General features: G+C 42.4%; 1 protein-coding gene across 9 annotated transcripts in view; it reads left to right on the top strand.

Moving 5' to 3' along the window:
• The window catches only part of AUTS2 (activator of transcription and developmental regulator AUTS2), a 966,537-nt gene that overhangs the window by 258,681 nt on the left and 694,186 nt on the right, over window positions 1-13,670 (top strand). For all 9 annotated transcript variants that reach the window (XM_008178896.4, XM_065573290.1, XM_024099737.3 and 6 more), the window contains exon 2: window positions 7,195-7,404. In XM_008178896.4, coding sequence (XP_008177118.1) covers window positions 7,195-7,404 — 210 coding nt within the window. The remainder of the gene's footprint in view (window positions 1-7,194; window positions 7,405-13,670) is intronic.

The following is a 13,670-nucleotide window of genomic DNA, read 5'->3' as shown; positions in this document are numbered from 1 at the left end:
AGAGCCCCCCGGACTGGTGGCCAGGACCTGGGGAGTGAGAGTGCCACTAAAAATCAGCTCGCGTGCCACCTTTGGGACGCGTGCCATAGGTTGCCTACCCCTGCCCTACACCCAGCTGTTCTCTGGCTGCTGGAATGGAAGCTCAAGGCTCTAGGCATCAGATGCAAACTAGCTTGCTGGGGACCAGATACCTAGGATTTGTGAGCGCGTTCACCCAACAAAGCTGTGAGAACGACTGCTATGCTGCCAGCGAGGCTCTGGCCCATTATATCTAAGCTGGCACTTAGATACTACGGTGATCAATTCCTTTGAAATAAACGGGGCAAGTTTCACCCAACGCTGGTACTTTGAGAATTCTGTATGTGCTTCAAAGCTCCCATTGTGTAAAACAGTCTCTGTGCGTCCATGCTTTGCCTCTGCTCCTTCCCAGACACATAATTTGGTTTGAAATCTTCATATTAATTGGAGTAAGATGATGGCACTGCCACCCGGCAGACTTCAGCAGGCTTCCTGCTTGCTTGAGTCACGGCAGGAGACCATTCTGCGTATGCAGCTATTCTGTGTTGGGCACAGGGAGAGAGATTGGTTTGATTCATGTGCCTCATAGAAATAAAACAAATGGATTTTTTTTAGATTATACAGTACGCTCATAAATAGTAATACACATTTGTATTGAATTGCATGCAATTACGTACTTATACATTTAAGGCACCTTATTGATGAAAGATGCCTCTGAATGATATGACATACCGGTAGTTGGTTTTAAAATAAGGCTTATGTGTTTATATTATTTATTTAATACTATAGACGTTTGTGTGTAGGAGGGAGAGGGGAGAGAAACACCAAGATAAGAATGTATTGTTCATAGGATCAGCTATCCATTTTGAACCAGCTCTTGTGTGTAGCTGTTGAAAACTGTGCCTGACATGAAATACCAAGTCTCCTTATCTATCTAGGTATGCGTATGGCCCCCTGTCATCTTAATGACATTTATTATTTGTATTATGGCAGTGCCTAGTGGCCATGAGTGAGATTGGGCCTTCGTTGTGCTTGACACTGTACGTATATATACATCCCTACCCCGATATAACGTGACCCAGATATAACGCGGTAAAGCAGCGCTCCGGGGGGGGGCAGGGCTGTGCGCTCCGGTGGATCAAAGCAAGTTCAATATAACGCGGTAAGATTTTTTGGCCCCCGAGGACAGCGTTATATTGGGGTAGAGGTGTAGTAAGAGATGGTCCCTGCTCTTACTGTCAATCTAAATATAAAAGACAAGCAAAGGGTGGGAAGGGGAAACTGAGCCACAGATAGGGGAAGTTAGACTTGCCCAAGGTCACGCAGCAGGATAGGGGCAAAGCTGGGAATGGAACTGAAGTTTCCTGCTCCTAGTCCAGTGCCCTATTCAGTGAACCATGCTGCTACTCATCCTTGTGAATTTAATATGGAATCTTTTTCTTTCTCTGGATTTAGCTCTGCCTGCTCCAGCTCCCTCCTTTCCTGAAGTGAATCAAACTCTGCTTGCTGCAGTGATACCCTTAATCCTCGCCTCCACTCAGACTCTGTTACCCGCTTCCAGTCTCAGGCCAGGCCAGTGGTCAGCCAGAATGCTTTCTTCTTCTTTTGCTGCTCCAGGAGGAGCCAAGCAGTGGTAAACATAAATGGACAGTGAATGTTTTGACAGAACTCCTCTTGCTGGCTGTGCAGTGTCTTCTGTCTCTCAGATCCCCTCATCCATGACTTTGTCTTTTTGTCTGTCTTACTTTGAAAAGGGACTAGAATGTAGTAAAGAAAGGGGAGCTGCGTCATTCCAGGCTGTCTGCTGATGGCTGGGTCTGGAGGGAGCTGGAAAGCCTGTTGTTCAAATGTTGAGGCCCACTGAGGGGCTGCTCTTCCCATCGAGTGCCAAGCCTATTGTACCTCCCGTACTCTGCTAAATCAGCCCTCTGCCATCTATTTCCTTTCTCCCCAGCAGCTTTAAAGAGAGGAACAAAGGAATTACCATAGCAGAACACATCCAGTGATGTATGTAATCCGTTATTCTGTCAGACAGTAGCCTATTTCAGAGGCTTCCAAGACCGAAGGAAAAAAAAAATACGTCAAATCTGGCCTTTTCTGGAGTACTGTACCATGCACGGTGGGGCATATGGGCACAGAGCAGTTTGTCCTGAAGTCTTCCCCGGCGGTGCTAGTGGGGGGTGGGGATGGAGCGATGGGGCTCCCCCTGTTCCGCAGGGCATGGGCCGAGGAGGCTTACCTGGAGCAAGGAGCATCCACTGGTGGTCGGGGTGCCGGTGCCGCCTCCTGCCCAGCCTGGGCTGGAACCCCCACACTCCTTGGCCTCCACATTCGAATAATGGTGGAGCTGGGGGGAGCTGTGTGCGCACGTGGCAGCCAGAAACCCCTAACCTGGGCCTGCTGAGCCCCACCCCCACGGTTCCCCAGCCTCCTGCCTGCTGTCCTCACCCCCCCCACACACACACACACCCCGACCCAGGATTATGGGCCCCTTCCCAAGTGTGGGCCTGGTGTCATGGAGCCAGTGGCGCCATTATAAACCCAGTACTTCTCTTACTACACCACTTCCTTCACCTGCCGGTTAGTTCTGCAGACAAAAAACTGGACTCATGACTTAGTTTTCTAGGGGCTAAATCCTGGTGAAATTGAAGGCAGTGGGAAGTTTTGCCTTTGACTTCAAAGGGATAAGATTTTGGCCTCAGCACTCTGTTATGAATCCTACCGCGATATAAGGCAGCAAAAGGCTGGGGCCTGTTCTGGAGTAATTTGGTTCTGATTTCTTTGTATTGAGCAATCTAAAGCTAATGCAAAGGTAACCCACCAAATTGGAGGCGAGACCCGCTTCATGATTTGTAACTGCGAGCTGCATGTATGCATTGCTTTCTTTTCTCTCTTTCTAGCAGTGAGCAGAGTATATCACATCTTTTGGGGAATGCAGCAATTATCGCCTATCTGAGAATTAGGTCATGACCTTGCCCCAAAAACTTAAGGTCCCATTTGTTCACTTGCCTTGGGTGTACACTGAGAGATGCCCTTACAGGTGAATTCCATTCCAAATAATAAACTAACTAGACTCTGCATAGTGATGGCTCTAAACTCAACAGAATTGTTGGCAAACTTAGCTCAGATATGGGGGGTTTGGTTTAAAAGATTTAACCCAGCTGTATCTGGGCTACCCTTCAGAGCAGCAGGGAATTATGGCCCATCCAGCAGCTCTCATTAATGCTAATAGGAGTTAGTCACTTCTTGATGGAAGTATTAGACCCTCGAGACATTTTATAAGTTTGGAATTCTGCCACTGTTGCATTTAGATTCTTAGCCACAGAAACATTCCTGCAGAAGCTTTCTCGCCGTTAGGGGAATATTTTTCCCACAAAAGTCTCTCCTCTCTTTCCCCTCCCCTTTGGAATTTACTGTGGGTCCTGATAGTGGTTTTAAGGCACAAACACTAAATCCAGTAGCCTAACAAAGTCCCTGGGTACAAGTACGATCGGGTTTGTGTAAGTGCTCCTCATAAACCAGTAGATTTTATGCTGACTTCACAGAATAAAGTGTGATTGTCAGCTCAGATATAGCATAACTTCCTTCATAATGAAGCACCTTTTTGTTTCAGTGCATTACAGCATATGAATTGTAATTCTGGCACGTCCACTTATTTTGAAGGGGGTCTGTGGAAAGTCTGGCTTTACTAAAAGAGTTTGTCAATGTATTTCAGTACAGTTCAACCGCAAATTACTGAGCTCCATGCTGGAAATACTGGGTGATTCTTTACCCTGAGTAATGCAGGAGGTCAGACCAGATGGTGAATAGATTTTAAACTCAAAATTTTACCACTATCATCAACTTGGTATAGTACTCCTGAAGTCAATCCTCAGTGAAGTCAGTGGAATTATGCTGATTTATATCAGCTGAGTATCTGACTTAACAATCGGTGAAAAATATCGCTCAAAATATAACATCTTAGGCATGGGGATGTTATTTTAGTGGGACTGGGAAGACAAGCTAACACTTCTTTCACGTATTCCATGTTAATAATAATTACCTAGCTGCCATATAACTAGACTTGGAAGAATTAGATTTTTAGTGGTAGATGTCAATTTCAACGTACGCACACCAACTGATAAATATCTATCAATGATTGATAAAACTTTACAGATGAGCAAGCAGCATTTTTCTTACTTTGCCTGAGAACTTGTTAGTGTTTGATTTAAGGATATTAACTTTGTATGTTTTGACGTGTGTGATGTTGACAATTTGTGTTGTACTGGTTATAATGCTTTAGCTTTCTGAATCTCAACATCTACTGTCATTAAATCATTATTCTGATCCCTTCTTCATTCTCCAACTGTGAACATTTAAATAGATTATTTTGGTTCATCAAAATTATTTTTTAAAAAATAAAAATTGAATTCTGCCAAGTCTATATATAATGTTTTTCTTCAGTGGTTCTCAAAGCTCTATACACAGAGGAGGGATGGGGAGACGAAAGCACAGAGAGGTGAAGTGCCTTGATCTTAAAGCCTTTTAAAAAACATGGATTAAGGCTACTAACTCTCCTCTGAAATGGGTAATAACAAATGGATACAACTGAGGCACAGAGAAGCTAAGGAACTTGTCTAAGGTGCCTTAAGTGAATGGCAGACCTGGGAACAGAACCAGAGTCCTTGCTCTCAATCCTCTCTAATGACTGTAAAACGCTCCCTGTTCTTTTCAATATCAAAGCTGAATAGTGACCGCCTCCGCTTTAACTAAGGGCTGGTCTACACTGGGGGGAATCAATCTAAGATACGCAACTTCAGCTATGCAAATAGCATAGCTGAAGTCGAAGTATCTAAGATTGAATTACCTGGGGTCCACACGGCGCGGGATCGACGGCCGCGGCTCCCCCATCGACGCGCTACCGCCGCTCGCTCTGGTGGAGTGCCGGAGTCAACGGTGAGTGCGTTCGGAGATAGATATATCGCGTCTTAACGAGACTCGTTATATCGATCCCGGATAAATCTATTGCTACCTGCCGATACGGCGGGTAGTGAAGACATACCCTAACTCTGTTCATGGTTTTAGGTATAAATCCTGTGAAGTAAGCATTTAGAGGGAGTTTTCTAACAAAAGCCAAACGGATGGTGAGGTGTATTTCTGTTCGCTGACCCAGATCAGGAAAATTTGTCTGGATTCTTATATAATATTTTTGGCAGAGTCTGTGGTATTTTCTTCTTGTTCCGAACCTGCATGAGCTAAGAGAACCAATGGCACCGCAGAGCTTTCTCATGCTCTATCTTTCATTTCCAGCTTGTTCCATCAGCAGTTGTAATGTTGAAGTTACGATGAACTGAGGTATGAAGGCGCCAGGACCAGAGCACATGGGGAACCTTGAGCTAGGAAGGCTGGTAGCTATTCCTCTGGGTGCTCAAGACCCACTCAGCCTGACACATTAGCCGAGTATGCTCAGTGCTACGTTGTCTAAATAGACTTGGCAGAATTCCATTTTTATTTTTTAATTTTGACAAATATCTGTTTTTAAGTATTTATTTTTATCTATTTACATTTTCAAAGCTGTGGGTAATTATATCCGATTGAGAGAATGAGATGGGTCAGACAATAATTATTTAATGACTAGCCATCGAGATATAAAAAGTTAAAGCTTTAACAATAAAACACAAATTGTCAATGTCACATGTCAAAACATACCAAATCCTAAAATTAAACTCTAATAAAAAGTTCTCAAACATAATTTTTCTTTCTTTCCCTGTCTCTAAATTTAGATTATTGTTGATGGAAATATTTTTTGTTTGTTTGTGTATGTTGGGTGAATTCAACATTTACTGATGAAAACTAATCCTTCCAAATCTATTTAAAAATAGGCTTCTATGTTCTAAATGTTGATAGGGAAACAAATAGTAGTGGGCTTGAGCCACAACATTTGCATCCAAATTTGATTATTACCAAGGATTTGAGGGTGTCTGCAGCCAAGAGTTGATCATAAGAATGGCCATACTGGGCCAGACCAAAGGTCCATCAAACCCTGTATCCTGTCCTCTGACAGTGGCCAGTGGCAGGTGCCCCAAAGGAAATGAACAGACAGGTTATCATCAAGTGATCCATGTCCTGTCACCCATCCCAGCTTCTGGCAAACAGAGGCTAGGGACAACAATTGTGCAAATGGCACAGGTAGGGGTCAGTTACCAAGTTGGGACCTAGAAGTAAACTTCCCCAAACACTTGTGTGGATGGGTGGTTCAGGTGAAGTAATTGCAAAGACCCCTGTTAACTCCAATGGGCTTTGGATCAGGCCTTTGTTTTGCTTTGGGCCCAAATCTAAATGTGCCGAAAGAAATTTGAAAGTCTAAAGACTGCTTTAAAAAAACATGGTGTTTGTTAATTTAAGCCTTATAAGCACTTGTTGACTTAATAAATGTACAAGCAGTTGATAAACGGGTTGTGTTTGCAAATACTGGTGCTGATGAACTCACGCCAAGAGGCAAGGCTGGATGCAGGTATATATGTGTGTGATGAGAGTGAGTCATGTAACATTGTAATGAGTAATGACACTTGATGTATCTGACCCCTCAATTCCAGTAGCTTTAGAATTTTATTCTACACTTAAAGTTATTTGGTTGAGAGAGAACCCATTAGGTCCCACTTAAAGCTGCTTTGCGCTTCTGTGGAGATTCAAAGCAGCCTTGCCAAAATCAGTTCAGTCAGCCAGCTGGAGATTTGCAACGTATAAAAACTTGCTTGGCACAGAGTGAGTGCAGTTCCTCCTGTGCTGGGCCCCACACAGCCCCTGATGTGGCCAGGGCTGGGGGATTTAGCTGATGCACTTGGCGATCCCTGCCTGGCAGAACAGCCCTTTAGGGCAGGCCGTTGTAGCTGGTATAATTTAGAGCAACCCAGAGGCTTCCCTGAGTTGTTCCTGGACCAGTGGTTGGTGGCTTGAGGATCATGAACCCACAAAGGTGGTTTACTGCTTCCTTTGTGGTGCCTTCTCTGAACTGCGCTGGATACAGAGAGAGCCTGTGGATCTGTCCCAGTCTATTTCAGTGAAGTAGAGCTGCACAAATGCAATGGGCTTGTTTTTAACATGAAAATAAGTCATTTCCCAGCCTGTACCACAACCAATAATTCTGTATTTTCTCTCTCCTCTCCCCCTCTGCCCCACCTTCACCCTCTTGTGCAGAAGGACGTAGCACTGAAGCCTCAGGAACGTGTGGAAAAGCATCAGAATCCTCTGGCCAAGAAGAAACGGGAAGCACTTACCAATGGGCTGTCGTACCATCCAAAAAAGCACAGACTTAACCATCACCAGTACAGCTCAGACCGGGAAAATGACCGCAATCTTTGCCAACACCTTGGGAAAAGGAAGAAATTACTGAAGGGACTCAGACAGGTGGGAGACGAGTTATTTGTTTGGGGGCGGGGGAAGGGTTGGATATCTTCTCTTCATATATAGTCCGTGGAATCTGCTTATTAGATCCCGGTGGTTCTTATGCTTCTTTTATCCACTTTCCAGTTGTCTTATGGTTGGGCCACCTGGTGTTTCCTTTTCATTTACAGCTAGCTTATCTGGTAGGAGGAGAGGGACGCTGAGTGGGACTGTTAGATGGAATGGGGGGAAGGGAGACCTGTGTAGTGACTCTAGGTGGTAGGTGATGAGCAAGAATGCCGGAGGCTGCAAGTTCTTCTCTTAAGCTACAGAGCCTCACTTGGGCAGGCTGTAAGACTGGCAAGGCCGGGGAGTGCAGCATCTCGGGGTTCTAAAGGCAGCAGAGAAGCCAGCAGGAATCAGGATGAATCTGTGGCACGAATATGCTTCTGTTGACTTGAGATTTTTGTACACAGAAGCATGCGACTCCCTCTGAATAACAAGGGCAAGGTGAGGTAATTGTGAGAGGGGGAGCTGCTAATCAAGACAAATGGAACTGGAAGACTGATTACTGTACAAGGAGCTCATTTGTAGAGTGTCTGTGGTACTAGTGTGTACTCTTTTGGGTTACTAATCACCATTCCCCTGAGCAAGAACTTCACACCTACCTTACATTGCTCTTCTTACGGCAGTCGCTGTGGCTCACAGGTGAGGAAATGAAGGAGTGCATAGCATCCAGGATTACAGCACTGGAGCCTGGCAACTTGGGCTCATAATTCAACAATCTGTAGAGAAGTCTGTTCCTCACGTAAAAAAGAAAAAAAATCTTAGTGGCAGGTGTGATATTTCCGGGGGGGGGGGGGGAATAGCCTTGCTTCCAAATCTTTCTTTGATTGAGAAATATATATGTAATATCTCCTTTTGTATTTATATCAGTTCTGTATGGAAGACTAATCCTTTGGAGACTTTCGTATATTGTGTATAAAAATATCATACGTGCTAAGTTGTCTGTCAAGCTGGAGAATAGCAGAGTTAAGAGACCATACAAGTTCAAATTGTCCGAAACTTACATGTGATTAAAAACAAGCTTTTACCTAAGATTAATACAATTCTTTCCATGTCTGTTTTTAATTCCAATGAAAACAGAGAACGACTAAGCCCTTCTCTGCAGTGTTTGCAACCTAAATGTTGCAGAACTGAGAACCGAGAACCTGAAAGTGGAAATGACTATAGGCAAAGGTGATTTTCATTGAGCTGAGGGAAGCTCAAAGAGTAAATAATGTGTCAGTAATAAGTAAATTGACTATTTATTCATTTTTAATAATCAAAGTTGTAACTATAGATAAAAAATAATTTACAATATTTTTAAACTTACAATGTTTAGAACTAAGGTAGTTGGAGATTAGTGGTTCAGCACAGAGGACAACTTAAAATGCCTATTCTGCATGCATACTATTTTGTTACCTTTTACTTTTTGGAAAGTTGGTGAATTGTCTTTAATAAAGCTGATGCAGCAATTGTGTTGTTTGGAGTAGGTATTGCAAAATTTGAGTAGGCAGTTGCCACTACAGAGCTGTTCGAGGAAGAGTTGAAAACGCAGTCGGGGACTTAAAATTGTGTGTTGAAGGATTGAAGAGGAAGAGAAGCATTTTCTATGTTCTGACACAAATTTCTGACTCTGTTCCTTTTAAGAGGATCTAATTATTTTAAGTGTCTACTGTGTGCATCGTCTTCATAAAATGTGACTGGTTACCCCATTTGATTCCCATGTCATTGCATATTATCAGATGCAAACCTTCTACTTGGCTCTTAAGCAATGAAAGAGTCACCCTATGTGCTGATGGAGGTTATTTATGAGGTTGTAGGGTAGGGTGTGTAGTGGTTTTTTTTTTTTTTTTTTTTTTAAAGATTAAATATGTACCGACTCAGAAGCTATTGAGCTGACAGATGTCATGGAAAATGTTTTCACTTTTAGCTGGTAAATCTGAGCTTAATTCCAGAGGGATAAGACTGAAAAAAGACAGAGTGAGAAGGAATAAAGTATCCTACCCAATATCAATTAATGCATGTGATTGAGGTACATCTCTTTAGATAAGAACACACTCTCATCAGCAGTTTAGGGGCTGACAAATCCAGGTGATTTTAGCGCTTAAATTGAGAGAGAGAGAGAGAGAGAGAGAGAGAGAGAGAGGTATCATTGAAAAGATGGCAAAGCTTATTTAAGAAGACATACCCAGAGGCATTCAATCCAGCATATATTTCCTTCTCTTTTTTCTGTTTCAATGCAAGTAGTAAACAACCTGCAGAAACTAGGCAAAAGAGAGGTTCCAAATGCAGTTTTTTTTTTTTTTTTGTATTAACGAAGCATTCTCTCTCCCTGCACCACTTCACAATCATACACCCTTATTCTTATTTTCCCCAGCCAGCACTCTCTTTCCCAGCAGTCATTTGGTCTCCTGGGGTTTTTGGATGAGACTGATTCACACCACTGAAGTCAGTAGTATTACAGTCACATCAGAACGAGAGGAACATAGGGCCCATTGATTTTAAAATTGGCAGAGAAGCAAGGATATGGGGATACTAGTGAGAAGATAATATAAGGGCTGTGGGGGATCTGCTTAGTTGGGGCTATTTTGTGTGGGTGGGTGTGCATTAGTAAAACATATTTATCTTGCATTTCAACAAGAAATGCTGAATTGTCCCAGATGTGCATGTTACACGAGTGCAAAATGATACAATCTTGATGTTGTCACTTGTACTTGCACACTGGAGTGAAATTCTGGCTACAGTACAGCCCTGTTGGGAAGTGTTGCGTACCTTGAGATTGTTCATTGTTTCAATGGTGGTTAACAGTCCTGGCTGACATGCCTCTGTGAAATCTGTTACCAGCTGAGTGTAACTCTCACATGCAGGATTTACAAGATGAAGCGCTCTCATCAAACGGATTTCATTCAAGTCAGCTATCATAAGGGTTGCTAATTAGTTTTTGGAGGAAATCCTTGCAGTATTCATGCAGGTATTTATCCAGCTAGGCTGTAGTGCCTACAGGTTTATTAAAATCCAGAAAACGTGAAATTTTTTTACTAGGGAAAGGACTTTTGAACTCTGCTTTTTGTAAATAAATGCCTGAAGGAGACTTGACTTGGCAATATGCAAATGCAAGACTCCTCCGAAAATATTTTCCAACCTTTTATGTTTTAGTTCCTTAAAATGTATTGTTCGATTGTGTGGATTTTATTTTTATTATATTTTTTTTAGCTTTACAAGTGATTTTAAATGCAAACACTTTGAAGTAAGAAAATGGATCAAAACATTTGTCATAACCTCTCAAAAATGACTGGGTTTTTAACTAGTAGCGTTTTTCGTGCTTAGTATAATAAGTGGAAGGGAGAGTGTGAGCAAAGAATTGCACTTGTGAAAAATAGTTGTGTGGATCAGCTTGTCATTGTCTTTACTCAGTGGGAGTTTCCAATTGAAGATAATATATAAGCCATCTTTTTTTGTTTTTTTTAGTTTCCCGACCATAATTTTCCTACCAATTACTTTCTCCATCATCCCTAGTAGGAGGTTCTGTAGCCTTCTTTCCGGTAATGGAGAACTGATAGCATGCGCTCCTGAGAGAGCATGCAGTACAAAATATGCTGAGTGTAGTGGCTGCTCCCCATAAAATACAAGAGTCTAACACTACTGCTACTCTAGCATTGTTACGCCTTCTGCTCAAGTGGTAGAGCCCCGTGTATTAGAATTGAAGGTTCTAGCTTCTATTCATGATGGTGACCTTTAGCAGGGGGTTGTTACACTTACCAATTCCTCTGGTATGAAGTTCTGTTTCAAATGCTTATGGGCAGTTAAGAATAGGCAGCCTGAAAAAGAAGTGAAGGGAGCAGAAGATGAATAAAAGGAGTACAAATTGGAAAGAGTCCAGCGGAGGGCAACAAAAATGATTAAGGGTCTGGAGCACATGACTTATGAGGAGAGGCTGAGGGAACTGGGATTGTTTAGTCTCCAGAAGAGAAGAATGGGGGGGGGGATTTGATAGCTGCTTTCAACTACCTGAAGGGGGGTTCCAAAGAGGATGGAGCTCGGCTGTTCTCAGTGGTGGCAGATGACAGAAGAAGGAGCAATGGTCTCAAGTTGCAGTGGGGGAGGTCTAGGTTGGATATTAGGAAACACTATTTCACTAGGAGGGCGGTGAAGCACTGGAATGCGTTACCTAGGGAGGTGGTGGAATCTCCTTCCTTGGAGGTTTTTAAGGCCCGACTTGACAAAGCCCTGGCTGGGATGATTTAGTTGGGAATTGGTCCTGCTTTGAGCAGGGGGTTGGACTAGATGACCTCCTGAGGTCCCTTCCAACCCCGATATTCTATTATTCTAATGGAGAGACCGATGAGAAGATCAGCTTTAATGGGGATGGGACAATCAACTGAAGGAGAAGGAAGACAGACAAACACCACTGAAGTAGGCACCTAAAAACGATAAATGTATCACTGTTTGGGGCTCATGCTTCAGAAACTCCATTCTATGAAGCCACTAAATGTTGCTGCAGTACATGAATCATTTAAGGAGAAGGGGGACTATCTGTTGGACATTACCAAGTCTTTTTCTTTTCAGGAATTATGTACATCCTTGACTGGTGCCCCGTTATCCAGGGAACCTAAAGTCAAAAAGCAAATGATTTTGGTGGTTGATCTTTATGGCCACTCTCCCCCAACTTCATCTTTACTATAGAACATGCTGCTATTAACTGTTCTGCTGATTTAATCATAGCTTGTTTTTCCACTGATGTAAAGGTGCTAGCGCGCTCTAGTAATTCAACAAATCTTTGCTGCAGAAGATGAAATAACGGTTGCCATGCTCTGCATTCTAATCTGTGCTTGTAGTTAGTCGTGCTCTTTGCACACCCTAATACAAGCCTATACATGACGGGTAATAGAGAGAGAACAGGGAGGTTGGTAGTAGCTGTATGGTTTGTGATGGCATTGGTCTGGGAGCTAAGCAGATGGGTTTGATTGTCACTTGCTGTGTGATTCCCCAGCGAGAGTTGACAGTGGTGACAAGCGATTTACAATGTGCTATTTACAGTTTGGGTTTGCAGTCTTTCATTGACATCTGAGTGCTCTTTGCAACTGCTTTTATTATTGCCTTTCCAAGAGCTGCTAATTGAAAATGAAATTGTGGGTGGGCTTTGAGAGACAAGCAACTCTATGTATCGTATGTAACCCTCTACAATGGTTTAATTTTTTGACTGAAAACTGTGACTTCGTGTCAGGAAGGGGGGGAAGGGGGAGAGACCCATGCGTTTGTATAGCTTATGGGGCATGTCAATATATGGTGTGCACACATATATCATACGTTTAACAGTGAAGTCTTGATTCTCCTTCCACTTAACTGGTGTAAATCAGGAGCAATTTCATTGAAATCAGTAGGGTTACACCACAGTAAAATACCAGGTCAGAGGAGAAGCACCTTGGAGTATATTGTACATGAGGAAATAGACATTTGTGCAATACAAGATGTACACGTAAGGCCAAATTCTGCCCTAGTGGGGGTCTAATTCTGCACTGTGAAATGAGTGGGAGTTTTGCCTTTGACTTCAGTGGCAACACAATCAGGCCCTGAGTGCTTTGAGAGTAGTACTGCTTGTAACTGGGCTTGACACAATTGAAATTATAAAAAAATTGAACGTATAACAATGTTTATTAAAGCATTTTTCCATTTTTATTGATTTGAAATTTTCACAGTTGAAGGAAATTGTGGATGGCTGAGACTGAGGGGAGTCAGACAATAATTACTTAATGACAGGAGATGCTGAAATTCAAAAATTGAAGCTTATAACCTTAAAGCAAAATTGTCAACATCACGTCAGAATTCACAACGTAAATATCCTTAAATCAAACTCTTAAGTTTTCAAGTAGCATTTTTCCTTCTTTGCCTATCGGTAAATTTCTGTTATCACTGGAAATATTTTTTTCATTGGTTTGTGTGTATACAGTGAAGTTGATGTTTACCAATATTTACTCATAAAATCCTTCCAAGCCAACTTGTAACTATAGGCAGAGTTTGGCCCATAGGAAATATTATGATTTAATAATACTTTAATCTCCTAATGCAAATTGACATGTTTTACTTTTCCCCTCCAGTTCTCTTTAGAAGAAAGGGGTATTTTTATTTAATCAATCTGTGCACAGCTGTTTTTATTACGTTAAAAAAGCAGATTCACTATATGATGTGGCAACCTACAAGGCATATATTTTGTGTTAAAATAAAAGGAATAGATCACCTGCAACAAG

The sequence above is a fragment of the Chrysemys picta genome, chromosome 19, assembly GCF_011386835.1.
Source record: "Chrysemys picta bellii isolate R12L10 chromosome 19, ASM1138683v2, whole genome shotgun sequence".
NCBI classification, from domain to species: domain Eukaryota; kingdom Metazoa; phylum Chordata; order Testudines; family Emydidae; genus Chrysemys; species Chrysemys picta.
The sequence above is the reverse complement of the archived record's forward strand: the minus strand, read 5'-3'. Positions and strand labels throughout refer to the sequence as shown.